This window comes from Emydura macquarii, unplaced genomic scaffold (assembly GCF_026122565.2).
Source record: "Emydura macquarii macquarii isolate MOO-44397 ecotype Brisbane River unplaced genomic scaffold, CSIRO-AGI_Emac_v2 contig_450, whole genome shotgun sequence".
Taxonomy (NCBI): Eukaryota; Metazoa; Chordata; order Testudines; family Chelidae; genus Emydura; species Emydura macquarii.
The window spans coordinates 9,901,603-9,929,551 of NW_027130587.1; the positions used below are offsets into that span (position 1 = coordinate 9,901,603).

Consider the following 27,949-nt stretch of genomic DNA (forward strand, 5'->3'; position numbering starts at 1 on the left):
ACAACAGTGGGTTTAACCCCAAGGGGGGGCAGAGGCACTGACATGAATGTATAGTAGGTGGGTTAAAACAGGCTTTAAGAGAGCGGCATGTGGAGCACCGGGGCAAAGAGGGATCCACCCTACAGTCCCCGCCCCGCGCTCATGGCGCTGCTGCAGGGGTCCAGCGTGATGGGGTGTGTTCAGGGCCGCGGGGTGGAAGAGCAGGGGCAGGCGGGGAAGCAGGTGCATTAAGGCGCAGACCAGGGGGGGTGTCTCACCGCGGCCCATCCCCAGAGTGCCCAGCCCTCCTTCGGCTGCTCGGGGGCTTTGCCCACGCGCCGCTGGCCCCCTACTGGCCGCCAGCGGGTAGTGCAGGCCCGAGTCCTCTGCTGTCCCAGGCCCGGGCGAGCGGGCGGCTGCAGCCTGCAGGAGGAGGAGGCCGGAGCAAGATGGCGACCCGAGTGCTGCTGCGGCGGAGCCTGGGGGGAGCCGGCGGGCTGGGCAGGGCCGGGCCTCGCCTCCCGGCCCGCGGCGGCCTGGGGGTGATCCTCAGGTGAGCGCGGCGCTCCTCCAGCAGGGAGCCCGGCCATGCAGGCCGGCGCTGGGGGGGCCCGGGCCCCTCGACCCCATCGCTGGCTTCTCCCGGTCGGGCTGGAAATGGCGCCCCCGCGGCCTGGCGTGGGGAGCCGAGCTGCGGGACTGAGGGCAGGAGCCCCCCGGCGGGCGGGCGTGGGGCAGCCCCGAGTCTGCGCTACTTCCAGCCCGGGCTCTGCCTCAAGGTCACGGGGCTCCCCGCTCCCCGCAGGCCTGGCCGCTGGGAACCCCTCCCCCGCCTCCCCGTGCACCCTGATTCGGGCAGCCCCCACCGGGGCCTGGGAACCCCCCTCCCCCGCAGACACCCTGACCTCCTCAGACTCGGGCCCCCCATCCGCATTTGGGATTATCCACAAATAACCCCGCACACACACACTCCCCCGGCGCACACAGACCCCCGCATCCGAGACGGGGAACCACCCCACAGGCACCCCCACTGCAAAACCCACAAGACGTGCGAGTCTCAGTTCATCCCCTTCCTCACCGAGCAGGCACCTGCTGGAATGGATTCGAAGAGGCTGACTTGTTTTTTACTTTCCGTTCACTTTGACCCTTGTTTCGAACAGAAATCACAACCTGTGCTCCTATTTCAGCTGAGTGTTTCTTTCACACTTTTCTCTTTCAGGGGGGTGCTTTCAGGGCAGGTGTCTAATTAGGGTTTGTACTAAACTTGAATGTAGCTTTTCGGCTATAAGAAAATGTGAGGGATAGAAATGTTGCTCTGTGTGTTTTTTAATCTAATGTAAACAACTGTTTAAATATTTCCCAGCTGCATTTGTAGAGGGATTGCTGTAGCACTCACCTAGTACAGGACAAGAGAGAGGTGAACTTTATCAGAAATTGACTAGTCTATAAGAATAACGCAGGAAGTAAAACAATGAAAAGTAAACTTAGATTTTCAGAATTCTAACTTTGCCTTTCAGTGACATGTTACCAGCTTTCAAAATAAGGAAAGTTGTGTTAAATTGTTTTAACCTGATAGTGTCCCTTTGAAATGTTGGGTAATGATAATTTTTTTCATGTCTTTTGAAAACACAATCTACAGGAGCTACTTACAGTTTGAAATGTATACACACATTGGCCAATCATTTGCTCTTTATACAACCCAGAGTGGCACACCATTGCATACTGCACGATTGCTTACCTAGCAAGTTCACTGTAGGTCCTGATCCTGCAAACGCTTATGCACATGCTTTACTCTGAGTACCTAGCTAGGCCCAGTGACTTCAGTAGGACTATTCACATGCTTAAAGTTAAGAACATGCATAAGTGCTTGCAGGATCAGGACCATAGCCAGAAAAATCAAGCAGTGCCTTAATAAAAAGACTGATAATGATTTCCATGAAAGCCTGCCTGTAATGCTGCAAGAAACATGACTTCCAGAAAACCAAATATTTTATGCGGTTTTGTAAACCCCATATATCTTCCCTTTATCCATGATGTAAGCACATTCTTACTGGCATTAGATGTTGTCAAGTAACAACATTTTCTTAAACTTGTTTTATAATCTGGTGGGACATATCAAAAACATTTCCAAACAGTAAGGTCAGACTGGAAATAAGGTGTAAATGTTTAACAGTGAGAGTAAATAACCTTTGGAACAGTTTACCAAGGGTCATGGTGGATTTTCCATCACTGACTATTTTTAGATCAAAATTGGATGTTTTTCTAAAAGATATGGTCTAGGAATTATTTTTGGGAAGTTCTGTAGCTTTTCTACAGAAGGTCAGACTAGATGATCACAAAGGTCCCTTCTGGCCTTGGAATCTATGAGTCTGTTAGACTGTGGAATGATCTTCCAGTGGGGTATGCTGTTGCTTTGGATATTTAAAACTAAACTATACAAAGCACTAATGTTCTACTGCAGGGAACATTTCTGAACTAGTAAAGAGATTAGGCTAAATGATGACCTAATTGGGTCTCCTCTGTCCCTTTCAGAACTCAGAATAGCATTCAGGATATCCTTTATAGAAAATCCATTTTCTTATAGCTGGAATATTTTTGATGGAAAACAGCTTATAGAGTACCTACACAAATACTGGCTTTGTAGTAGTAAGCTAAGAGATACCATTCGCCAAGTTTTGCTAACATGGTTGATACTATCCACAAAATCCATGCTGATTTTAAGAATTATTAGACATATAGGAAAGCATTCATTTTTGTCAAATGGTCAGAATTGTTAAGAAAATAAGTCTTAATTTAAACTACTGAGAAGTAAAACTATGGAGAGCTGATCTTAAAGGGATGCTGTCAATTTATAATTCATATTGTAAGCATATTTGTTATAAATTTGATTATTATAACAATTCTAAAAATGCAATTTTTTTCCCTTTGTATGCTATTTTCTTTTGCATTCCACTAAGACTCAGTAATAAATATCAAGAAAGTCCGTTTCACTTTTGTTTACACTCAGTTTAACTTTGAAGTTCTTAACACTGCAATCTGTGGATTGGCAACCCTGGTGGAAGATGCTTTTGTTTAAAAACAACTGTTTATATTGGAAGATGTTTAAAACAAATTACTGGAAATATACCTGTTGGACCTATGCTTTTTTAAAATGACCCCCCCCCCCAATATATAAATGTTGCTCACATTTGAGTTGATAGTGTTCTTCTTAAAAAATACTAAGCACTGTAGTGTCGTTATCAGTTACACCTAGGAATTGAGGACTTCTTCTGTATATTTAGGATTACATCTAAGAGGTATTAACTTTCAAAGCAGCAAGATAATCACATTACTTTATAATCTTCAAATATGTGCCTACCTGGTATTATGTTGTGCAAAGCTGATTTCTTATGCTTGTAGGTTTATTGTATTTGTTTCCTTTCAAGGTTTTCATTATTGTCCCTGACAAACTCTTGAGAAGGTAACTATTCAGCAATAATCATTACATGGAGCCATGGTTTTAATTTACAAACTTTTATCTTTTGGTTGCTTGGTCCTCTGCTGTGAAAATTATTGATTACTGATATTCAAGTCTAGCCCCGGAAGCAGTAGCCCTAGTAGCATCGGACCTTCATTTTTTTAAAGTGTTATTGCTACTCAGTTACAATATGTTAAAGTTCAGATACATTATATCCTTGTTTCCTGCGTCTGTACTGTAACTCATAAAGAGATTGGTCTTTAAACTGAAATTTTGTGTATAATTATGTGCCTTATAGTATCTCTGGGGGGGGAGATAAAACAGGTTTTTTTTTCCAATAGAACTATTGTGTTCATAATAATTTTCATCTAACAGCGCCATAAGGATCTGTAGTTTGTGGGCTCAGTGCCCTTGTGCAGCATTATCTATTTTTCTGACTCTCATGTTAGTCAATGGGAGCTGCAGGTGCTCAGGACAATTAAAACTCAGACCCTAACTGTCTGAATTTGGGACACAGAATAAGTGTCCATTTTCAGAAATGTGAATCTTAACCTTTTTCTGATATCTTATAAGTAAAATGTTGCTAATACTAAACACGTGTATAGTAACACTTAATCGATCTTCATAAAGCTCTTTGCGATTCTTGAATAAAAGTTACCATACAACTGCAAATTATTATTCATGTCACCATTTCATTGAGAAATTAAGAGAAAACTACTTCCTCATTTATGGGGCAAACCAACAGCTAAGTCATAAGTGTTTCCTATTAGCTGAGGAATTGGTTATCCAATAGTATCCCCATAACTTTTCATGTTCTTGCTGCTGATAGTGTTAGTGCACAAATGGGGAAGTAAACAGGATTACTTAGGACTTTTATCTTCAGAGTGTTTTACAAACATCAACTAATCCTCACAACATCCTTCATGGAAGATAAGTACTTATCAACCCATTTAATAGAAAGAGAGAGAGGGCCTGACTCATGGTGGCCGTGTGAGCCCTTGATATTGGCTGTGGTGCAGCAAAAGGGCTACATATCAATCACATTAGCCCTACTCCCCTCTTTCCCCCCAGCAATATCTCTGGCACAGGAGGCCCTTGTAAATACTTCTGTTTAGGAGTATCCTGTTTAGCTTTCTACACAATAGTATGTTTAGCTGGGGTCAGAAAAAGAGAATATAGTTTTCAATAAGTGAAGTAGAGCAGAGAGATTTTCTTGTCACTTCTTTGTGTTGAAGGTCACCTCATCCCCCAACTATTCTTTCCTTAGCTGTCATATGTCTTCTGCTTTCTTCAGTATGCTGCCTGGATAAGCAATATAAACTATCACATTATTTTTTGCCCCAATTTTATTGGGATTAAAAAATTGGAAATGGAAGGGGGTGATTAATGTGTTTTTAAAGTGAACTGCAAAGCACTTTAAAAAAATCCTTTACTGTAGAAAGACAACTTCATGCAGTGTTATTTTTCCAACATTTTTTTTATCGGAAACATTTTTACAGTCTATTGAGGACCTGAAAGACAACATTACAGTTGGAAGTTGAAATCTGTCCTGTGGATTGCCCAGCCAATAACTAAAATCCTCCGGAAGAATTAAGTATAATATAATTAAATAATTTAAAATCCTTCCACAATCCTCCAGGTAAAGGGAAGAAGGTGCAAGTAAATACTTCTAACAGGGTCAGGAAGAAATATTGTAAGATCAAGGTCACCTTTGTACATTATAAAGAAGCAGCAGTGAAAGTTACAATCTATTCTGTTTACTGTTCACTTTAACGGGAGATTATTAGTAATGGTGTACTAATAGAGCTATTGCACATCATTTGGTGGCTCTGATGTCTTTCTACCACTTGAAAAAGGGAAAAAATAGTCCTATTGTATTCTTTTTTTAAGAAGAACAGTGCTGCCTCTTGTGATTTTTTTTTTTTTTTTTTTTTTGTGTGTATTGTTGTAAGAAAGTAGAAAATCGTATTTTTTGCAGAAGTACTTGCAGAAACTAAATAGTCAAACTAGGTAGGCTTTCAGACAATCTATCAAAGTCAACTCAACTTCTAAGTTGGGAAAAACTGTAAATGTTGAACAAAGACGATGAATCTGAATCCTGAACATTATAACTGCTACTGTTCAAAAATTAAAATCTGTGCAGACTCCTGCCACTCAAACTATTCCTAAAGTAGAATATGCGTGACCTATATTTCTTCTTTCATGATGCTGTCTTGAAATTGATTTAAATAAACATGTGAAAACATGTGGCACTTACTATGTAATTCATAGTAAACAAAGCAGTGTATGCACACTGTCTTTTCTCATAATGTGCGTGCACTGGCATGTTCACTTTTCACTGTTTCTGGGAGGATGAAGATCGTTTAAAAAGAAAAAAATATATATATAGTAACCTCCATTCTCTGCTCTTACAGACCTATACTCCATGCAGGAACATGGCAGGGTGGCAAAATGGCTTTATGCCTCACAATTTTGGGGGGTTGGCTTAAGACCTGACATAAATTAAGAGCAGTATCAGAACTACTTACCATATGCTTGACTGGAATGGCTCTTGGGCCTGTGACATTAGCTGGGACTAGTTGGAGCACAGCAGCATTCCTTCCAGGCCTATACCCTTCCTCTGCACAATGGGGGGCAAACGGGGTAGTGTAGAGCCAGCTGCATCAGTTTAGTGCCATCCTGGGAAGTCTCCTCAATAGATGTATATCTTGCTGGGTAAATATTGTGTCTTTCTACTGCTAGAGAGTGAGGTAATGGAAAGAATTAGCATCATTCCTCTGTATATGTTACCGTGTTGTGTTAAACTTAATCATGACTGTCTGTGCATTTTGAATAAACATTCAGTGACAAAGTGATGTATTCATTGATGTATAGGGGGCTGGCATCCTCAACTAATCGAGCAGGTGAAGACAGCTGGTTAAAATCACTCTTTGTACGCAAAGTGGATCCAAGGAAAGATGCTCACTCCAATCTACTAGCCAAAAAGGAGACCAGCAGTCTGTATAAAATACAGTGTGGGTGATATTTTTATATTTAAATTTTCTTTTCTTTTATATTTTTGCTCCTACATTTATCATTGAATTTTGTTGTTTCAGTTCACAATGTAAAGCCAGAATGCTTAGATGCCTACAACAAACTTTGGTAAGTTCATGTTATACTTTGTGATTTTCAACATGTGAATCTGAGTAATGGGATTCTGTAAATTGGTTGATGTGATTTTTTGTTTAGAGGAAATAAGGGAAAACCCCTCTTATTTTTAGTGAATTATTGTGAATAAACCATTTATTGTTGGGGACAGATGGCACAGATGCTCCTTTCCAGTTCCCCTGCTATCGCCCTTTTATAGGGGTGTTCCTTCACTGAACTGCACCAGATACTGTTTTTAGGGTGTATATGAGAAGGACACAGGTGCACTTTTCTCCCCTCCCCTAATTATCTTAAAGCTGTTGCAGCCTTTTTAGGCAGATGCTGCTTTCCTAGTTTGCCCTTCCTTCAGCTACAATGTCAGAATTTACCTGGGTGGGAGTTTTATCTGCAAACAGGAAGAAAAGAGAGAGGGTCACTGTGGAGAAGCCGCTAAATTTATAAAAAAAACAAAAGTAAAGCTTTGAGGAAGAGGATAAAAGCCCGAGATTTGACATTCACTGACCCTGATCCTTGTTTCTATGAAAAGTGACATTATTGAGAACCATACATTAAGCATGGGCTTGAACTGCAGTGAATTTTACCCAAAGGGCTGTTGTATAGGATTTCCAAAAACTCCTTTGCTGTTTAAAAATAAGTATAAATATTTGTTTTTGGTATACTAATTTAAAGACCAGTTACAGGAATGTTCATTCTGATTTAGCTGTATTTTTGCTCTATTAGAGCCATAACCGTTGTACTATGAAAGAGCTGAACACTCAAGTTGGGAAATATGCGCCTCCTATGTTTTTTCTCATTTAAGAGATGGTATCAATTAAATAGAATTTTATTTTAGCATGATGATATCCTAGTGCATCCAGTATCCCAGGAGGTGTGCTGCTGCCTGGAGCCCACATCTGAGATGTTACAGAAAGGTTGCCAAGGTTCATCAGTCCCTCTGACCACTTTCCCATGCTGCTCATCCGTGGCACTAATGATGCTATCAAGTATGATCATGAGCAGATCATCAGTGACTACAGGGCTCTGGGGGCAAAAGTGAAGGGGCCAGGAGTGCAGGTTGTGTTCTTGTCCATCCTTCTGGCAGGGATACATGTATCCTGGATATGAATGCATGGCTGTTCAGATGGTATCAACAGGAAAGCTTCGGCTTCCTCTGCCAGGGGATGCCGTTTCAAGAAGAAGGTCTGCTGGGGTGAGATGAGGTTCACCTACCAAGGAGAGGAAGAGCATCTTTGTGCACGGACTCAACGACCTAGTGAAGGGAGGCTTAACTAGGTTCAAAGAAGGCAGGTGACAAAAGCCCACAGTTAAGCATAAAAATAGGCAACTTTAACAGAGAGTTAGATGTTGGGAGGAACTACAGTAGGGTCATAGAAGCAACAAGGGGGGGAAATTGGCTCGTCTTAGATGTCTATACACAAATGCAAGGAGTATGAGAAATAAACAGGAAGAACTGGAAGTATTAGTGCATTAGCTTATTATGACTTAATTGGCATCAGAGAGACTTGGTGGGATAAGTCTTATGACTGGAATATTGGAAATGAGTTATAACTTGTTCAGGAAGGACAGGCAGGGTAAATTGGGAGGAGGTGGTTTATTATGAATTAAAAATATATACACTTGTTTTGAGATCGAGAAGGCAGTGGGAGGCAGACCAGTTGAGTGTCATTGGGTAAAGATAAGAGGTTTTAAAAAAAAAAAAAAAAAAATAGGAGAGATGTCATGATAGGGGTATATTATGGACCACCAAATTATGAAGAGGAGAGGTGTATGAAGTATTTATAGACCTAATAACAGAAATATCCAAAACACAAGACCTGGTAGTAATGAGGGACTTTTTTCCAACAGATGTCCAGGTAGTTATATGGCAAAACACAACATTTCAATAAATTCTTGGAATGTGTTGGGGATAACATTTTGTTTCAGAAAGTGGGAGACTGTAAGGAGGGGGACAGCCATTTTAGACTTGATTTTGACCAATGGAGGAATTGGTAGTGAATCTGAAGGTGGAAGGCAATTGGGGTAAGGTGATCATGAAATGATAGATGTCCTGATTCATGGGAAAGGAAAGAATGGGAGCAGCAGAATAAGGACAGTAGACTTAAAAAAAGCAGACTTTGGCAGACTTAGAGAAATGGTACGGAAGGTTCAATGGGAGGAAGATCTAAGGGCAGTAGGAGTTCAGGAGAGCTGGCAATTGCTCAGAGAGACCTGGTTAAAGGCACCACTGCAAACTATCCTGATGCAAAGGGAAGACAGGAAGAAAAGGAGAAGACCAAAAGGCTTCATCAGGAGCTCTTTAATGACCTGAAAATCAAAAAGGAATCCTACAAAAAATGGAAATGGGTGAATTGCTAAGGAGGAGTACAAAAAGCGCAAACATGTAGGGACAAAATCAGAAAGGCTCAGGTACAAAATGAGTTACACCTAGCAAGGGACATAAAAGGCAATAAGAAAAGGTTCTAGAAGTAAGTTAGGAGTGAGAGAAAGATGACGTGAAGTGTAAGCCCGCTATTTAGTGGGGAAGGAGTGGAGAGTTCAAAATGGATGATTTCAAGAAAGCTAAGGTGCTTAATGCCTATTATACTTCAGTCTTCATTAATAAGATTAATAGTGACCAGATTCTTAACACAATTAATACTAACATCAAAGAAAAAGGTGCACAAGCCTGAACTGTGAAAACAGGTTAAAGAATGTTTATATAAGTTAGATGCATTCAAGTCAGTGGGCCCTTATTTAATTCACCCTAAAGTATTTAAGGAATTAACTGAAGTAATCTCCGAACATTTAGCAATTATCTTTGAGAGCACACGGAGGATGGGTGAGGTCCTGGTAAGTACTCTGTTTGCTCTTTTCCAATCCTCTATCTTTAGAAAGGGGAGTAAAGAGGACCTTGGCAATGATAGGCCAATCAGCCTAACATCAATACATGGAAAGATCCTGGAACAAATTATTAAACAATCATTGTGTAAACACCTAGAGGATAATCAAGTTATAAGGAATAGCCAGCATGGATTTGTCAAGAACAAATCATGCCAAATCAACCAAATTCCCTTCCTTGACAGGGTTACCTGCCTAGTGGATGAGGGTAAGAAGTAAATGTAATATTCTTAATTTTAGTCAGACTTTTGACAGACTTCCATGTGACATTCCCATAAGCAAACTAGGGAAATACAGTCTGGATGAAATTACTGTAAGGTGGGTGTACAACTACAGAGTAGTTATTAGTGGTTTGATATTAAGATGGGAGGGCATATCTGGTGGGGGTCCCACAGTGATCAGTCCTGGGTCTGGTACTAGTTAATATTTCCATGAATGACTTGGATAATGAGGTGGAGACTATGCGTATAAAATTTGCAGATGACACCAACTTGGGAGGGGTTGTGAGCACTTTGGAGGACAGGATGAGAATTCAAAATGACCTTGGCAAATTGGAGAATTGGTCTGAATTCAATAAAATGAAATTCGATAAAGACAAGTGCAAAGTACTTAATTTAGGAAGGAAAAATCAAATGCAAAACTACAAAATGGGGAATAACTAGCGAGGTGGTAATATTACTGAAAAGGATCTCGGTGTTACAGTGGATCACAAATTGAATACGAGTTGAACAGTGTGATGTGGTTCCAAAAAAGGCTAATATTCTGGGGGGGTATATTAAAAGAAGTGTTGTATGTAAGACACAGGAGATAACTGTCCCACTCTACTCTGTAGTGGTGAACCTCAGCAGTGTTCAATTCTGGGTGCCACACATTGGAAAAGATGGAGCAAATCCAAAGGACAGCAATAAAAATGATAAAAGCAGGGTGGCTAAAAATCAATGATTTTTTATTTAAATTGGATTTTTTTGATTTTTTTTTTTAAATCAATAAAATACTAAATTTCTCATTTAAAAAAAAAACAGTTACAATTCTCATCACAAACATGCTAAACGTACATTAACAGTTTCATAAAAATGAATTAATGGCTCTCATCTGTCCAGCCTAACTACCAGCTCTTGCTTCTTGAAAGCTCTGGGCTTTCAGTTTCTGTTTCTCAGCAGACTCAAGTCACATGTGCAAAGAAAGGCACTGGCTGGATTGGATTATTGTTGTTCTGTGCTTATGTGGTGGTGGAGCTGGGCCAAGCAAGGCAGAGGAGTTAGTTAAGACGCTGTCTTAAAGACAGAGACAAAGGACGGAGGCAGAGTAGAAAGGAACAGTGGAGTGGACTGGAAAGAAAAAGGAAAGACATTATTCAGAACACACACAGCTTCCTATATTCCCCCACACTTTTGCCACAGAAAAACTGTCATGACTTCTGGGCGTAAGAGAGACCCTATCTGGGAATATTTTGAAGAAATTCCTTCCCTGGGTAAAGAAGGAAAATGTGTCAAGTGTAAGCAGTGAAAGAAGGAGATGCAGGGCCTAGTTGCAAGAATGAAACATCATAATGAAAACTGCTTATTGGGAGAAAATGATGTGGATGAAGATGTGGATAAGTCTGAAGAACAATGTGGATCAACTGGTTAGTAGTAACTTAAATAATTCACTTTGCAACGCATCATTCTTCAAGACTCTCTCTATGCCTTTTAGTGTAAGTGTGATTTAACAAGTAAATTCCCAAGCTGTTTGCTACATTGGATGTTGCTAGGGAAAAAAAGTTTAGCATAGCTAATTAGTTAACTAGGTTTAGAATCTATCATCCAAGTATGCAGCACAGAAAGCTGCAGTAAGAGAAATCTAGAGTTGCCAGTTGCCACTGGGTGTCATTTTCTTATTTTATGTTACATAATACATGCCCCTTGTTTTGGACCATCATGGCCACAGACCATAATGGTGATGCCATAAGTCAATTCCCTATTTTACTTCAGCATAACTCAGCTTTCCCAAGGAACCCCATCCTATACTTGTTTCTCAAAAAACAGAAGTGCCAGTGAGTTCTGTGGAGCTTAATTCAAAATTAAGTGCACTCTAAGTGCTGTCAGTCTTTTTTGGTAATTTGGAATTGGATCTGCATCCTTCCTTGCTGAAAAAAATGTAAATGATTAACTGAATAATAGAGTGAGAAGAATGACTATTCAAAATCATCTCTGAATTTTGTTTCAGGATTCCATTTAAGCATAAGAGACTTTGACTGTGACTATCTATCTGCAGCAACTTCAGAGTCATCCATTGATACTTTTAGCAGCAGTGCTGCAACTAAGTATTTCAAACAGCAAAGTATCAGTAGCAAGCAAAAGATTTCAGTATCCAGTAAAACCACCACCATGGATGGGTTTGTAGTAAGGACCAGCAAATACCAACAAGACATCATAGATGAAAAGATTGCTCGGTTCATTTATGCCACAAATTCTCCTTTTTGCATTGTTAACAATAAACACTTCATTGATTGACATGGTTGAGTCCTTGAAGGTTGCTAGATACAGTGTATGTGAAGGAACTTGAACAGTGTGCAAGAAATACTGAGGGGAAATTTGCCAGTTTAAGCCTTGATGGGTGGAGCAATGTACACAATGATCCAGTAATATGTGCCTGTGTGACAACAGAAGAAGGGGTTGCATATCTTTCAGAAACAATAGATATATCGGGAAATGCCCACACAACAGAGTATTTAAAAGAATTGGCAGTGAAAGCCGTAATAAACTGTGAACAAAAATCAACTGTTGTGCGCAATTTTGTCGCAGACAATGCTGCAAACATAGCAAAGAGGAAAAGATACTTAGAAGAAATGGATGCTCCTTAATAACATATGGCTGCAGTGCCCATTTAATGCATCTTTTAGCCAAAGATTTAAGTATGTCTTCTCCAGGAATAAAAGAAAATGTTGTTGAAGTTGCAAAATACTTCTGTAACAATCATTTTGCTTCAGCTTCACTGAAGAGAGCAGGAGGATCCAAACTAATTCTCCCTCAAGATGTTCGATGGAATTCTGTGGTTGATTGTTTTGAACAATTTATTAAGAACTGGCCTATTCTCATAAAACGTTGTGAAGAAAACCATGATAAAATAGATGGAAGTATCTCATCCAAAGTATCTAACATTGGATTAAAGAGGCATGTAAAGGATATGATCAGTATACTGAAGCCTATATCCATAGCCTTAAACAAACTTCAGAGAAATTGTTGCTGCATTGCTGATGCTGTTGAAATTTGGAAGGCACTTCACGAGACATTGAAGAAAGAAATACCTCACCAGAAAGTTAAACTGCAGCAAGCACTAACTCCACCTCATTTTCTTGCAAACATTCTCAACCCCAGATATAAATGTAGATGCCTAACTTCTGAAGAAGAGGATGCTGCCATGGCATGGGCATCTCAAAATCACTCCTCAGTTATGCCAGTCATAATAAATTTCAGGGCTGGAGCGGAACCATTTAAACAGTACATGTTTACTGATGATGTTTTGAACAAAGTCACTCCCCTGAATTGGTGGAAATGATTAGCCAGGCAACTTGAAAGAGAGTTCCTTCAGTTGCTAAGCCAACTTTTCACAGCAGTAGCTTCCTCTGCAGGCACAGAGAGAATATTTTCATCGTTTGGTATTATTCACTCAAAGCTAAGAAATCAACTGAGAATTGAAAAAGCAGGAAAACTCATATTTCTGTTTGTCTAGGAATAAAAATGACAGTGGGACTGGGGAAGATGAGAGCTAGTTGTAGAAGTTTTAAGAATAGCGTAGATTTAGTATTGTGATGCCTTGTCTGTTAGTTAATAAAATTTGAAAATTTTAAAAAACGTTTGACAGCTGGCAACTCAGGAAGAGACTGCTGCAATTGCAACAATGTGAAACACTTATGTAACATTTAAGATTTAAGATTTAGTTTAATAAAATATAAGTGCTGGTGTGTGTGTGATTTAGTTCTTGCCATTCCTAATGTACTGCTGCTGCGTCTGCAGCTTGACACAGGTAATGAGTATTATGTACTATCTTGTAAAATCAAGTTATCTAAAAAATTACACAAAGTATACCTTGCTAGATGTTGTAAAATCCTGATTGAGTTGTAAATTAACATGGTTTAGTGATCAGATTTGCACCATTGTTTAAGAAATATGTGAAGAAATATCAGTAAGAAACTTGATTTAAATCAATGATTTTTCTCTTGGTGATCTAAATCATGATTTATATCCGTCCACCCTGGATAAAAGGCTTAGAAAACCTGACCTATGAGGATAAGTCTTTAAATATTAAGGGCTGTTATAAAGAGGACTGTGATCAATTGTTTTCAGTGTTCACTGAAGGTAAGACAAGAAGCAAGATGCTTAAACTTCAGTAAGAAAGATTGCTTATATATTAGGGAAAACTTTCTAACTATAAGGGTAGTTAAACTCTGGAATAGACTTCCAGGGGATGTTGTGGAGGTTTTAAAAACAGGTTGGACAAACACCTCTCAGGATTGGTCTAGTTTACCTGGTCCTGCCTCAGCGCAGCGGCTGGACTTGACATCTTCCAGCCGTACAAGGACAGATACAACACTAATTCATGAATATTCAGAGATGGGGGCCCCAATTCTGAAGCTTCAAGAGCCAATTTGCCTATGATAAAAGGCAAAAATTTGGTGTTCATACATGTGTATGAATCAGGTGAGATTCTTTTTAATCTAGAGCAAAAACTAGCTTTTAGTTTTATTGTAATAATAACACTGCATTTCTGTTGCAACTGCTATCCTAGGATCTTGTTGTGCATCAAACGTTATTAAAGATTCCCAGCTCCTCTGTGAGATCAGTGCATAGTATTATAGTTGTTATGCAGATGGAGAAATTGAGGCACGAATGATAATGTGACTTGCTCAGGGTCACATGGAAGGTCAGTGGCAGAGCTAAGAATAAAATTCAGGTCTCCTAACTCTGAATGCTATTCCTGATGCATAAGGTTATTCTTCCTCATGTATTATGATACATAGAATCAGTGGCTGCTAGCCAGAATGCTAAGTGTCTGACAGTTCTTCAGCAATAAAAAAGTAATAAAGAGAAAATTCAGCTAGTCTGAAACAAGCTTATTAATCAAAATACAGTACATTGAAATCTGTCTTAAACAATCACACAAAACAGGTAAAAATCAATTTCCTAGTGTAGGTGGTCTTTAAAGGATGAAAAGCAATTGTTCTGGAAACCTTAGAAATATTATTAGAATGGTTGCTCAAGGCCAGGTTGTATATAGGAGATGGCTTTAGGCAGCTTTCGCTGTGTACCTTGTGTTTAATAGATAAATTAGTCTGACTAGGTCTGTTTTTTAAGCTGGTCAAAAAGCACACAGTCAATGTTACAGCGAGCAGCCATTGCTTGACTGTACTCATGTCCATCAGACACAGTGATTGATTGTCTTCATCCATTTGGCATAATAGAAATGTCATTGTAATAGAACTTTAGTGCCCGAGACAAATTATCCTTTCACATTTGTGTGGCTTATCCTTGCTGCTAACAAAAGAAAACTTAAATTGTTCCTGAACCAAGGTGTGTGGGTGTGCTGCACAGGCTCAGATTGGGACATCTTGTTAATATATCAGATAACATGCCAGGTAATATCACATGTTTTATGGGTTCACATCAAAAGACCTAACGTGTCATGCTATGTATTAGACATACAGCTTTATAGATGGTTATGCTTAAATTTACATAGAGTGAGTTGTGATCAATTTTTCCAGCATTTTCCCAGCAGGTTTTTGTATTTCTGCTTTCTTTTCTGAAAAATGGAGCTTGTGAATGTTCATACCATAACGAACATATGGTGGCATAATTATGAGTTAATGGTTGCATAATATGATTTGTTATGCATATCAAATGTAGCCTCCCTAAAGGAAATGCAACATAGTGTCTGTATTCCTTGTTTTTAAGTCAAGAGGTGCTGCCAAAGATTCATGAAGAAAAACACTATCCATGTGCACTGGTGGGGACTTGGAACACGTGGTACGGAGAGCAAGATCAGGCTGGTAGGAGATAGAAGTACAACAGAATGTAAAACCGTACAAGTAAAATGTGTGCTTGGCAGGTTTCTTTTAAAATCATCACAGTTGTTAACAAACCTTTAACAGTATATTTGAGGATGTGTGTTGTTGCTTACACAAAATAATTGGTTAATGATTGTATGTTAACTTTAAAATTGCTCGGTTTTTATCCCATTGAGTTTGACACTGAAGTGTTGACTCATAAAATATGCTTAGTTGGTCAGCACTAATCTAATCCTGTCTTTCAAACCTATTTGTATACTTATGTTAATACCCTTTAACCTCTTCTCAATGAGAAGATGACAGTCAATGACAAGCCCCTTCCTCTTGTTCCTGCATTTTTTGCACCTGCATACAATTTGTGCCTTCATTATGTTGCAAGCACAAATCACACTTCTGAAAATTTAGGCTTAATGGCCATAGCTAAAGGTGTACTGAGATAGAATTTCGCTTGTTAGCCAGTTTAAAAGCTTAACTTTGACTTTTCATGTCCGATTGTAATTGTTGCATAACAGTGCCATGCAGAATGTTGAAGTTATCACAAAAGATAATGGAACTTTTATCTCATGGAAAATTGGGTCCTGTACTGATGGAAAATAAGATAATTTTGTTACCTAGATATCTCTTCCTTAAGCAGACAATGTCCAGTAATTCAGGGTCAAAATGTAACCTTCCTTCAAATTGTTGAAAAGGTGCTATATAACTACAAAGTGTTTATATCAATGTTCTAATCTGGCATTGGGGATAAATCTAAATGATTTTAAATGGCTTTAAAAAACAGTGCCTGGTCTCTGAGAAATGAAAGGGGTATAGCAGAAGCCACTGATTTTGTGGGAACCCCATAATCGGCATGCTGTGCTCTTGTTTGTTCTACAGCAGAGAAACACTGTTGCCAAAGCTATGCTAATATCAATGCTGCTGCTTCAACTACAAGAGCATATGCTAATGTGCATGTTAATTTCAGCTGTATTCACAGTACATTATAATATTAGCATTGGCCAAATGTGAGAGGATATCTGTAGAGAGAGATTTGCCAGCTTTTAAGAGAGTATTTTTCAAAATGAAGGGAATGTTGAGGTCCGGTGAGGAATAAACCTAAAATACTGCATACCAGAGTGTCCTTTGTTAACTCTGAAGCATACTAACAGAGAATGTCCATGCAATCATATCCAAAGCCTGCCTAAAAATTTTGTAGCAACTGTCCTAGCAACGTAATAGCAGATTAAAGGGGTCTTGTGTGTTCAGTTCCAGTTTGTTGCTAATACTGAGTGGATAAGTTAAATTTTTACTAGATGATAAGCATCAAAAGCAGCTAGCCTGGCACATTAGGGCCACAACACACTGGATCCAAGTTTGGATTTTTGCAGAAGCAGCATACATTTTCTGGCAAGTGGAATGTCTAGTTCACTCTTCTGGTAGATGCATGAAGCAGCATTAACTACTTCAGAGGAAGCCATGCCCAGCCCATTTCCATTGGCGGGAAGGTAGCTTTTGTGGGTCTTTGAGGGAAGATGAAAGAAAAGAGGGTGTGATTAGAAGTCTCAGTATTTTAACATTGCTATTCTAAAAGCTTGTAAAGAAGTCTTGTTACACACAGCACTTAAAGGACACTGTCAAATTTAGTTCAAAATATGCACCCATCTTGAAATTATTATTTGAGGAAAGTCCTCCTGATTCTAAATATTTTAGAGAGCTTGGGTCTCTTTTGGTGTACTTTAGAAGGTTGCCTCTTACCACTGAGCAATTAAAAAATTAACGATGGCATCTTTTTATATAAATATATCGCACAAAAAACGTTTGTGCCCCTTCTGCTTGAGCAGTTAACTGAAATACAAGTGCAACTACAGCTGTGCTGCTGTCAGTTGAAACTGTGCACGAAATCATTTTTGGCATAAGACACTGTTTTAAGTTGAATCTCAACTTTAACTACAGTCACATTAAAAGTATCACTTCTAAGTAGTATACAGCAAAAGCTCCATTCAGAAATTTTTGTACATTCTTACTTTTAGGGTAAATAATCTATTGCTAGAATAGCAGGGGGGAAGCCCCATGTCCAAAAGCAAATGACTCCACTATATTTAAGACGCACTGAGGATGCATTTTGAACATGCTAACCAGCTTTTATTTTTGTGTAATTCTGTAGTGTTAACAGCCTTGTTTATATTATGATGTTTCATGTCTATTGCATAAATATACCACCTAAAAAGGTACATTTCTGTTTCAGTACATCTCTGGCGGTATGAGGGAGGCTATCCAGCTCTTACTGAGGTCATGAATAAGCTCCGACAAAATAAAGTAAGTCTGCATGGAGACTACACTTTAAACTTTGCCTAGAAATAATAAACCTTTTACCAAGAAATATTTTCCCCATGCCACAAGAGAACATAGTTTTCTAGTCAGAGCAAAAGACTAGAAGTTTGGACTCTCTTTCCAGTTCTGTCAGACTAACTATGCAACCCTGGACAAGTCACTTAATCTTTTCATGCCTCATTGTACCTGTCTCTAAGATGGGGATCAGACACACCTCTTGAGTGCCAAGGCTGACTGCATTAATATTTATATAAAGTTTTGAGTTCCTCAGATGAAAAAAGTTATAGAAGTGCAAAATGGTGGTGTTAGAAATTTATATTGTCTGTGATTCTCAGCTCTTTTGTCAGAGCCATTCTTTGGGATGGTTTGCTAGCGGGGCATGCCCCCGTCAACATGTCCCCCGCACGTAATGCTTCTCCTTTACTTTGTTCTCTTGTCTTCTTTTGCCTTTTTCCCCCCCCCCTCCTGTCTTCTTCTCGTTATGCTCTTTTACGTGATTTTTGGAGATACTCTTCCTCTCCCCTCCCCATTTGCCCACTTATTTGAAGGTCACATGCTGGAGAGTGGAGGTATCTGTTGGTGCCAAGGCTATACTTATTACAATGGGAGCAGAAAAGAGAAGCTTAATCTGGCAGGCTGCTGTGGGAGCCTTCAGTACTATCCATGTGAGCTGCTGCCACAGCCAGTAGCCTTAGGTGCCGTGTGGAAGCATGGAAGAATGTCAGCTACCTTTTAATAAGCCACCTGCTTCCTTACATGCAAATGCATCAGCATGTTTGCTGTATATTGGGATGAGGTAGATCCGGTAGATCTTTCCTCACCCATCCTGATCCTCTTCTCTGCCCCACACACCCACCTTAAATAGTCTGGCACCGGCCCAGGTTGAAAAACAGTGAATTACACTCTTCAGGATACTGTCATTGACCATTCAGAATACACACAATCTAACTGTGTCAGTTAAAACATTACTGTCCTGAAGCCACTCATTCCAGCCTGTGTGGAAAATAGCCTCTGGATTTTACTAATCTACTGTGGCATTATTAAAACAGCTCCCACCCAATACAAAAATTGTTAATATGGATTGAGATGTGTGAACATACTGGTTGATATGTTCAAAGCTGCCTAAAAAATGTGGATCCTATTAAAGTCAATGGGAATTGAGTGTACACATCCCAAGGTGGGGATGAAAATCTCACCCACTATGTTCTGTGGACATGTAGACTTTGTTAATGTAACATATTAAAGTTTGATGATGACTATTATTTTTAAGGAATTCACAGAGTTTCGCAAAGAAAGGGGTAACATGCTTCTCTCTCGCAAGAATCAGCTTCTGTTGGAGTTTAGTTTCTGGAATGAACCTGTTCCCAGAGAGGGTCCTAATATTTATGAACTGAGATCTTATCAACTTAGAGTAAGTGTCATATCTTTTTTTCTTTTATGAATGATTAAAAATTTAAAATATTCAACACACATGGATAAAATAAAAGCAGACCTTCTTAAAAATAAACAAAGGATCTAGACTTGTTCTTATTGAAGTCAATGGCAAAAGTGTTGTTGGCTTCAATTTGTGCAGAATCCAGCTATAAAGGTTGGATCCTACAAGGTGCTGGCCACTTCCTGAGAAGTGCTGCACTCCCTTGCCTGTCATTGACTTCAAAGGAAGTGCGTGCACGCATTCAGGCAAGAGACTGAAAGAGAATATAATAGTTGTACAGTGTAGTTGCAAATGAATGTACAGTCATAACTTCAAACACTTAAAGGAATCAATGTATTGGATAAATGATGGTGGTTTTGATACAGAAATACTGAGAGACTGGAAACCTATAATACTGATGAGTGAATACTCAGCATTGTATTCTCCTAACATGTATGTGCAAGATGAAAGCAGCTCAAATAAAGCATCACTGACATTTGTGGCTGTATCAACATCTTGTTTAAAATCATTTTAGTTCCCTTTTGTCATTAGTGCACCGTAAGTGCTACAATAATGCAAATAATTTATGATAATAATGGATCTCAATAGCTCTTAGCTCATGCCATAGTATTTTTCATTTTTTTCTTATTTTTAGACTTCAGACTAGTGATGATTAAACAATGCTCAGTTTGGCTTTATGAGCAGAAAAGACACCCTAAAATATATTTCTGAATGAAGCACCATTGAAAACCTGTAACAATGCCAGCAGGCAGGGGTGGGGACTTTAGCAGCTGGCACGGTCTGTCAAGCCTGAAAAATGTTATATTCTAAAAATATTTAAAAAGTCAAATCTCAGTTTCTTACCTTTTACACTTAAGGGGCATGCGGAGGCAGCATGCCCAGCCTCTCGGGGAAGACAGAGGCCTTCTGTCACCCAAGGGACTCCTTCAGTTGGTTAATGTGGCATGTTAACAGACTCAAAATGGGAACCCTGTAAAGCTTAACCCGATCAGAAGATTGATGGCCATAACATGAGGCTTAGATCAAGCAGCAGGCATATTGCTGTCAGTTTGTGAAATATGGAAGGAAGCCCCACTTCCCACCTTTATATTTTTGCTTCATAAAATTCCATTTTTGTCAGATCCGTTTTCAAAAATATGCCACAGAACTGTCCCAGCAGTCTAGTTTTCTTTAAAATACGAGCCCTAAAACGTCTTTTTTTTTTTTTTTTTTTTCCAGCCTGGAACAATGATAGAATGGGGCAACTACTGGTAAGTGTATTTTGCCATGTTGTGTGCTGTAATTTAAGTTTATTAATTAAATTTCATCATTTACCAGGTAGGATAAAGATGGCAGAATAATCCCCAAACCCTTCCAGATACACAGAACTAATGGGCTGCTTTTGGTCCTACACAACTATGACAAATTACAGTGTGGCCATTCTTTTAGTTTGCCTTTCTGGGAGGGAAAGGGAGTGCCTCCATGAACAATGCTGGCATCTCTCGTTTGTTGTCATTTTAAAAGCCAATCTAGGTGTTGGTCTCTGCCTTTCTCATTTTCCCCCATCCTTTATTTTTGGAGCACTAGTGTAGCCCCCGCAAGCCCCTTGGGCAAACGTCCTCTTTTAGATGGCCACCGTCACGGCATCATTCTTTTGAGAAATAAATAATACTTCTATAACATCTTTCATCCTGAAAGCATTTAAATAGTAATCTTCACAACATCCCTATGAGGAAGGGAAGTATTATCTCAATTTTAAAACTGAGGACTCTGAGGCACAGATTGGGGAAGGAACTTTCCCAGAGCCACATACTGAGTGGATGTCAGAGCCAAAATTAAAACTAGATTATTTTGCTTGCTGTCCTAAATTCAAACTACTTGCCCAATCAGTCTCCTCAGAGACAGCATCCATGTTACTGACTTGGTGCCTGATCCTACTGCATTGAAGTTAATGAGAATTTTGCTGTTAACTTCGATAAGAGCAGGCTCAAACTCTTGGTGAGAGTAGACATCAGTGGAAGGGATGCCATCACCTTTGTAATACACCTGGGAACTACTGGCATCGGGTTTCTTTCACAGCTACAAAATGAACTACTGTCATCTACCACTAAGCTTCTCACCAATTCTCACTTACTTGTTCATTTCTATTAGCTAAACTCTTTTGCCAGTCCTGCTCAGTTTGTCCATAGTAGTATGATCAAAACAAACAAAGATCCTTACTGAGACTCTGTGTCCCAATTTTTCATATGTCTGTGTCTACTGAGAACTTTTCAGGACACCTGAAATTTCCCAGTTTTTCACTTCTGTCAAAATGTTCAGGTTTCGTATAACAACAAAGTGTTTAAAACATACTGCTATATTTTGTACATCTCTGCTTCACTTATCACATAGTGTGTCACGCCAACAGTTGTTCACAGCCAAAAGCTTCTTATAACTTGTCACTTGCCAAAGTTGCAGTAATAGGCCAATGATCCAGTCTAATTTAGTGCAAAACCTCTGTTCTGACTCCTCAGAAGATGGGATGGGGGAGCTGATGGTTTCTCTGTTTCCCTTTTCTTTAAAACTGCCAGACTCAGAAAGAGGAGGGGAAAAGGGATGGAGGAACACAAGGTCTGCCTCTTCCCCCTTTCTTTGATCTTTTCTATTCCTCTAGGTGGAACAACAGGCGGAACAGATCAAAGAAAGGCACCAAAAGGCAGAGAACCTGAATATTTGATGATCAGAAAAAAGTTGCTACATGCATGTTTTTTAATTTGAAAATATGGTCACCTAACTCCTAAACCATTGGCCAATTTCCTAAAGTGAGCATCCTTGTGTCTGACTAGTGTACAATACATACAAAACAAGACATTGGCAGTGGTTAGGTGTTATTCGTTTTAATTTACCAGGAAGGATTTTTTCTTCCCTCCTCCCCCCCCCCCCCCCCCCCCCCAAAAAAAAAAAAAATTAAGGAGTTTCAAGATTTTAATTATGCGTGTGTTGCCGCTTCTGGGAGTCATGCATTTGAAGGGTTGTCAATGGAAATAGCATTATTTCTCTAGGAAGTTTTGTCCTTTGAAACTCAGAGGGTTAACTCCTTCAAGACTATGTTGGTCATTCCTGGCTGCCTCAGCACCAAAGTTAGAGAGATTGTTTTTTATAATACCAAAACTTAGCTTTTTATCTTTTTAAAAATAAAACTCAGTTTTAAAATTCTACTGAGTATCACATTTATATTTTGATATATAGGTAAAAGTGCTTGACTGTCTCCTCTTCAGTATATACTTCTGATTTTTGTCTTGTTTAAAACCAGTATAAGTTCCTTTCACATACATTAGCCAAATTCAAGCAATTTTAATGAATTAAGGTTGCATGATTGTGAGTATTTACAATTGTTTTGAATAAAAATGAAGACTTGGGTTTTCAAACAGCATAAGATAATTTGTTTACTTTCAATAATTTGCCGGTAAGCCTGGTTTCGTATTATTATTGTGGAGGTACATATTCATATGTATTTTGTAGGTTGGCAACAGTTCTACTCTAGAAAATGTAGCAGCTTGTAATTAAGAGTTAAAAGTTTAAAATTAGGTTGGGGCATCATGTGATTTAACTACCTAAGAAGGATGCATGTGTACAAGAACTTTGTGTTCCACTAACTTAAAATTCACGTGTGTAAGACAATACATTAACACATAGTATATCTTCCTAATATGACTAAAACTCAAAAACAGTATAAAGTTGGCGGGTCTGAGGATTCAGTTTCAGAAGAATCTTTTGATAAATCTTTAGAAATTTCTTGCCATTTTAAATCATAAGAGTGGTTATGTTGGCTCCAAAATTAAAGGCGAAGACTAGGAAATGATCGGCATGCAATCTAATGAAGGTGTATGTCTCTAATTTTAATAAGGCTTAACAAGTTATAATTACCTGTTGCTGGGAATTGTGTTTTGTTTTTTACTGCTGGAGTCTGCTGCACAATGCTTTAACACTTGAGATGGGGTTAATTCTCAGTCAGCTTTCCTTCCAATCACCACTTGTTTCCTGTGCCCATCTACTGTTACTAGAGATTTTATTTGTCTCTTGCAGGGCTCGTGCTATTCGTTTCAGGCAGGACAATAATGAAGCAGTTGGAGGATTTTTCTCACAAATTGGACAGTTATATATGGTTCATCATCTTTGGGGTAGGCTTCTTTGTTTTCTGCTACACATGTTCTGTCACTATACTGAATAGATCCTTAAAACAAGGACCTCTGTTCAGTTTGTTTGGGATAACGAGAGGTGTAGAATAGAGAGAGAATCATGTGAAGTGCATTTTGAGATCAACAAGGGTTTTTTCATTTATTTTGCAGTTGTACTTACCAAAGTTAAAAGCACAAAATTGACATTTCCTTGTCCTCCTGTTATTTCTATCAGAAAGTTGCAGCACAGCATTGCAAACCTTTCTTATTGCTGGAGTCTTAGTGTTTGCTTAAAGTAACGTGAACATAAAGAGTTCAGTCCTGTGGTCTCTTCCCTCAGGCCAAATTCACAATGAAGTGAGTAATCAAAGATTTAATTTCTAAGGGTCAAATCACACCTTCCTACAGGAAGGGAAAAATCTACTATCTCCTGAGGTTACCACTATATGCTGCCCTCAAAGCAGAGTTTAACATTTACTTATTTGCAGTAGCACCCACCATGTGCTTGGTGGTTTCCAAGCACTTCAGGAGCACAATCCCTCTTCAGAGAAACTCTCAGTCTAACAACTGCATTGGGGAAACGTGCACTGTAGCCTTCAGACCTCAAGGATATCCACAGGAAATTAGATTCCAATACCATGATCCTAGAGCACCCATGCAGATAATGCAGCATACAGAGGCTGGTTATCTGTCTAATTGCATTCTAATGCAGCTATAATTATGGTATCTAGGCCTGCTCTGGGCCTTTTCTGCCTCTGGCATCCCTTGCCAGAGTTGCATCTTACTTCCATTTGATGAAAGCAGGTAGTCAGCATGGGGGTGGAGCTTCGTGTTCCAGTGATTTCTACCAGCCTTCCTAGCAATGCTCCTGGGTGATTGCAAGGGTCAGATGTCAGGCAGAGCAGCTGGCTGAGTGCTCCACATGCAACAAAATCCAGGGAGCTCCAGCCATGTGATATTCGCATGGAGTGGCTTCCATATATGCTGTAGATCTGATCTTTATCTCTTTCTGCCTCCCCCCTTTCCACTGATCTTGGAGCTTTTCCTTTGTATAGAGAGGAGCATCTGAATCTAACTTTTTTTTTTCTTCCCATTGACTGCAGCTTCTTAACCACAGAATTAATATTTTAAAGCGAGATAGTTATGGACAGCAGGACATTGACTTAGTTCTAAATTTTGTGTGTACTTTTTTTTTAAGCTTATAAAGACCTCCAGTCCAGAGAAGATACAAGGAATTCTGCATGGAATAAACATGGCTGGGATGAACTAGTGTATTATACAGGTAAGAGCTGAACTAAATGGGAATGGGGCATGGAATAAACTTTTTTTGGTGCCACTATGTTTGTTCTCATAAGTTACACTGTCATAAATGTTCTATTTCACTAGCATGTTCATCAGTTATACTAACATAAGGAAACAGAGATTGCATTTCACAAAATTTTAAAGTGGATTGTTTAAATAATCTGTTTTAAATTTTTGTAAATGCCAGCAAATTGATGTAAGTGCTCTATAAATGTTTTTGTATTAAAACATGTTTGTACTAAAGAACATCTATGGAAGGAATAAATCTGTTCAGATTTAATTTTCTGTGCACAAAAAATTAAACAGTAAATAGTGAAATATAGCTTTAAAAGAATCCTTTAGATTTTCTTTGCAACAAGCTACAATGTAAAACATTGGAGCCCTGTGAAACAAATTCCTCTAAAGAGGAAAATAGACTTTGGAGCCAGGATCTAGGAGACCTTTGATATCAGAAACAGCTTTCATAACAAATGCACGTAAGCTATGCTAAATATTTCAAATTTTGTTCCATCAGATAGATTACAATGACAATATGACAGTACAATTGCAAGCCTAACCTTAAATCTTGCTGAAAAGCAACATAGATGTTTTTTGTCTTCAAAACCCTTAGTTCAAATTAACAAAACTATTAAATAATTTTGTTTTTTCTTCATCTCCTCTCAAAACTACTGTTCTTTGGTGACAAGAGGAAGGGGTGGTTGGTGAAGATTTGACATGCACTAACGCGCAGTGGGCCCCAAACTTTTTACGTGTCATAAATAATGTAAAGCCTGTCCATGCCGCCGCCTCCTCCTCCTCCCTCTCTCCCCTCTTCCCCCCCCCCCCCCCACCAGGAACAGGGCCTTGGCTGGGGCTGGGGCCAGAGCTGGGGTTGGGAATGAGGCAGCATTTGGGGCCAAGGCTAGGGCCAGAGCTGCGGATGGGGTGGGAGCCAGGGGCTAGGCCAGGGCCACTCCTGGGGCCAGACTTGAGACTGGTAGTGAGGCCGGAAGCAAAATGGGGGTTGGGGGCTGTGGCCAGGGCTGGGAGTAGAGCCATGGCCGGGAGCCGGGGGCTGAGGCTGGGAGCAGAGCTCCAGCTCGGAGTGGGGCTGGTGCTGGAGCAGAGCAGGCCTTGGTGGTGCTCCCTTCCTACCCGCATGGGGGTTGGCCGGGACCTGCCGTGCCCCCTTGATCCCGAATGTTCCTCTGTGCCCCCTGTAGGGGGCGTGCCCCATAGTTTGAGGACCCCTGCACTAACTATTATAGAAGTTTTCATGACAGCAGAACTTCAAGTTGTGTGCAGAATTACTAATAGATCTTTGTTAGTAAATGAGAACTTCTCTTTCCTTTTTTCAGTGCCCCTTATTCAGGAAATGGAATCCAGAATCATGATACCACTGAAGATCTCTCCACTTCAGTAAAATCATTGATTTACCTGTGCCTGCATAGATTGAAGTGACAAGTATTTGTCTTTAATTAATTTGATGGTATACATCTTATATCAAAGTCCCAGAAACATAAAAGTACCATATTGAGCTTGTCAATGAAAACCTCTTTTCTTTAGAATCTAAAGACTTCATCCGCTTAGAAATGTGCCAGGGAAAGAAAAATAGGGTTGTAGTTTAAGTACTCAAAAACATACCCAGTTCATCTGTGAAACTGGCCCCTCGAGCTGAGCCAGGCATAGAGGAATGTGGTGTGTCCTGATTTAGAAATGCCCACACTTCAGTAGCAGCAAAGGGAGAGTTGCACATATGCTGTTTTAAAGTCTTGAAATAATGCTATATTTAAATCCTGGGGAAATTGTTACAGTTCAGGTGGCTTTTGTACAATGGAAAATGTGTATTCGTTTTGTAATAATTGCAGATTGAAAAATCAGGGTTGAGAGATTCCCATAAATAGGTGAAATTTAAACAAAGTTTTGTACCTGAGAAATAGCTCCAGCTATTCATATCAGTTTTATTGAGAATTGAACCAGTAAATAATTCTAAATTTACAGAGCAGCTGAAAATATTTAAATTGTAATATGCAGTAAAATTACTGAACTACCGTCACTTATAATCAAAGTATTAGTAGAAAATTAAATGACAAATCAGGTGATAGTTGATGAATGTACAGACAATAGTGGATTCCATTTTGATAAGGCTGTGAAGTTGAAACAAACGAATCAAACATCTATTTAGATGTCTATATCTGGAATTAACTTTGTGAAATTATTTAATCACCTTTATGGGCTGTATGATCTACAGTATTGGAATAGACATTTGCAAGGAACTCTGGTGTGAAATTTTACAAGCATTCATTTTTTATTAATCATGTATTTCTGAAAATAATTCTGAAGGCTAGGAAAAGAGGTTTTGTTTAATAAGCAATCATGACTTCAGATATATGCTTGGTCAGGTGTTTCACTAATTATACAGTAGGTACATCTGAAACCATGTGTGATGATGGCGCATGTTAAGTCAATACAATTAGCATAAAGCAATGTATCATGTCCAGTTTTGTTTTGATTTCACTTTAGATTAGAGCATATTAACTTTTTTAGTATCTATAATGATGTGGCCATCCTGTAAGTGAAAACAATACTGTCTATTAAAATTGGTTAAAGAATCACTGTAATATATGGTATGTACAAATCACATGCTCAATGTCCAGTTTGTACATTTCAATGAGTTTTCTGCAATAGCATATCAGTCAATAAAATCCTTTTAATTTTCACATATTACTGGCACCATATGTCTGTATCCACTTGTGTAGTGTTTATTATGAAAAAGGGGGGGAAGTATACAGCATTTCAGTTTGTGGCCAATATTGCCATAATATGCCTTTTTTCAGAAGCTTATAACTTCCACAAAGACATGCTGTAAGCTGATACTTACTTTACATACAATTTCCAAATAAGATGTTTGAGTGCAAAAGTGTATGCTATTGCGGTGTGGAAATAGGAAGTGTTCATAGCATAGCATAGCCCTGATCCCACAATTGGATCTGCTGGTGTGGACCCCTGTGCCCATGTAGAGCCAGCGGATTTCCATAATACATGTTGCCAGATCCAGTTACAGAATCAGGACCCATGTGTGTTTGCAGGGTATGGCTTCAAATGATCCATGCTACTTTTATCAGGTGTATTTTCTTTGTGTGAGACTTATTTTTGGTTTTAATTACTGAACACATTCATTGCTCAGGAGAGGGAGGATGAACAATGCATGCTTTAACATTCTGCTGATATCTCAGTCTTGAACCCATGAGCCACATCATCCTTGTTTCATTCTGTTGCCAGGCCTC

The 27,949-nt window shown here is 39.3% G+C and overlaps 1 protein-coding gene across 1 annotated transcript; it reads left to right on the plus strand.

Annotated features, from left to right (window-relative positions):
* The first annotated feature begins 246 nt into the window (after positions 1-246).
* Positions 247-27,400, plus strand: NIPSNAP2 (nipsnap homolog 2). The gene is made up of 10 exons (XM_067537940.1): positions 247-532; positions 6,311-6,450; positions 6,532-6,577; positions 15,391-15,485; positions 17,725-17,795; positions 19,081-19,221; positions 20,464-20,495; positions 23,290-23,384; positions 24,580-24,663; positions 26,021-27,400. The coding sequence occupies exons 1-10, from the start codon at positions 429-431 to the stop codon at positions 26,083-26,085; spliced, it is 873 nt and encodes a 290-aa protein (XP_067394041.1). The 5' UTR covers positions 247-428; the 3' UTR covers positions 26,086-27,400.
* The last annotated feature ends 549 nt before the right edge of the window (positions 27,401-27,949 follow it).

What these genes read in the sequence shown, in the direction of transcription:
- NIPSNAP2 (XM_067537940.1), top strand. Translation starts at nt 429, where the DNA reads ATGGCGACCCGAGTGCTGCTGCGGCGGAGCCTGGGGGGAGCCGGCGGG. An exon ending in GGCCTGGGGGTGATCCTCAG is followed by an intron (nt 533 to 6,310) that starts GTGAGCGCGGCG and finishes ATTGATGTATAG; the next exon opens with GGGGCTGGCATCCTCAACTA. An exon ending in CGGAGAGCAAGATCAGGCTG is followed by an intron (nt 15,486 to 17,724) that starts GTAGGAGATAGA and finishes TTTCTGTTTCAG; the next exon opens with TACATCTCTGGCGGTATGAG.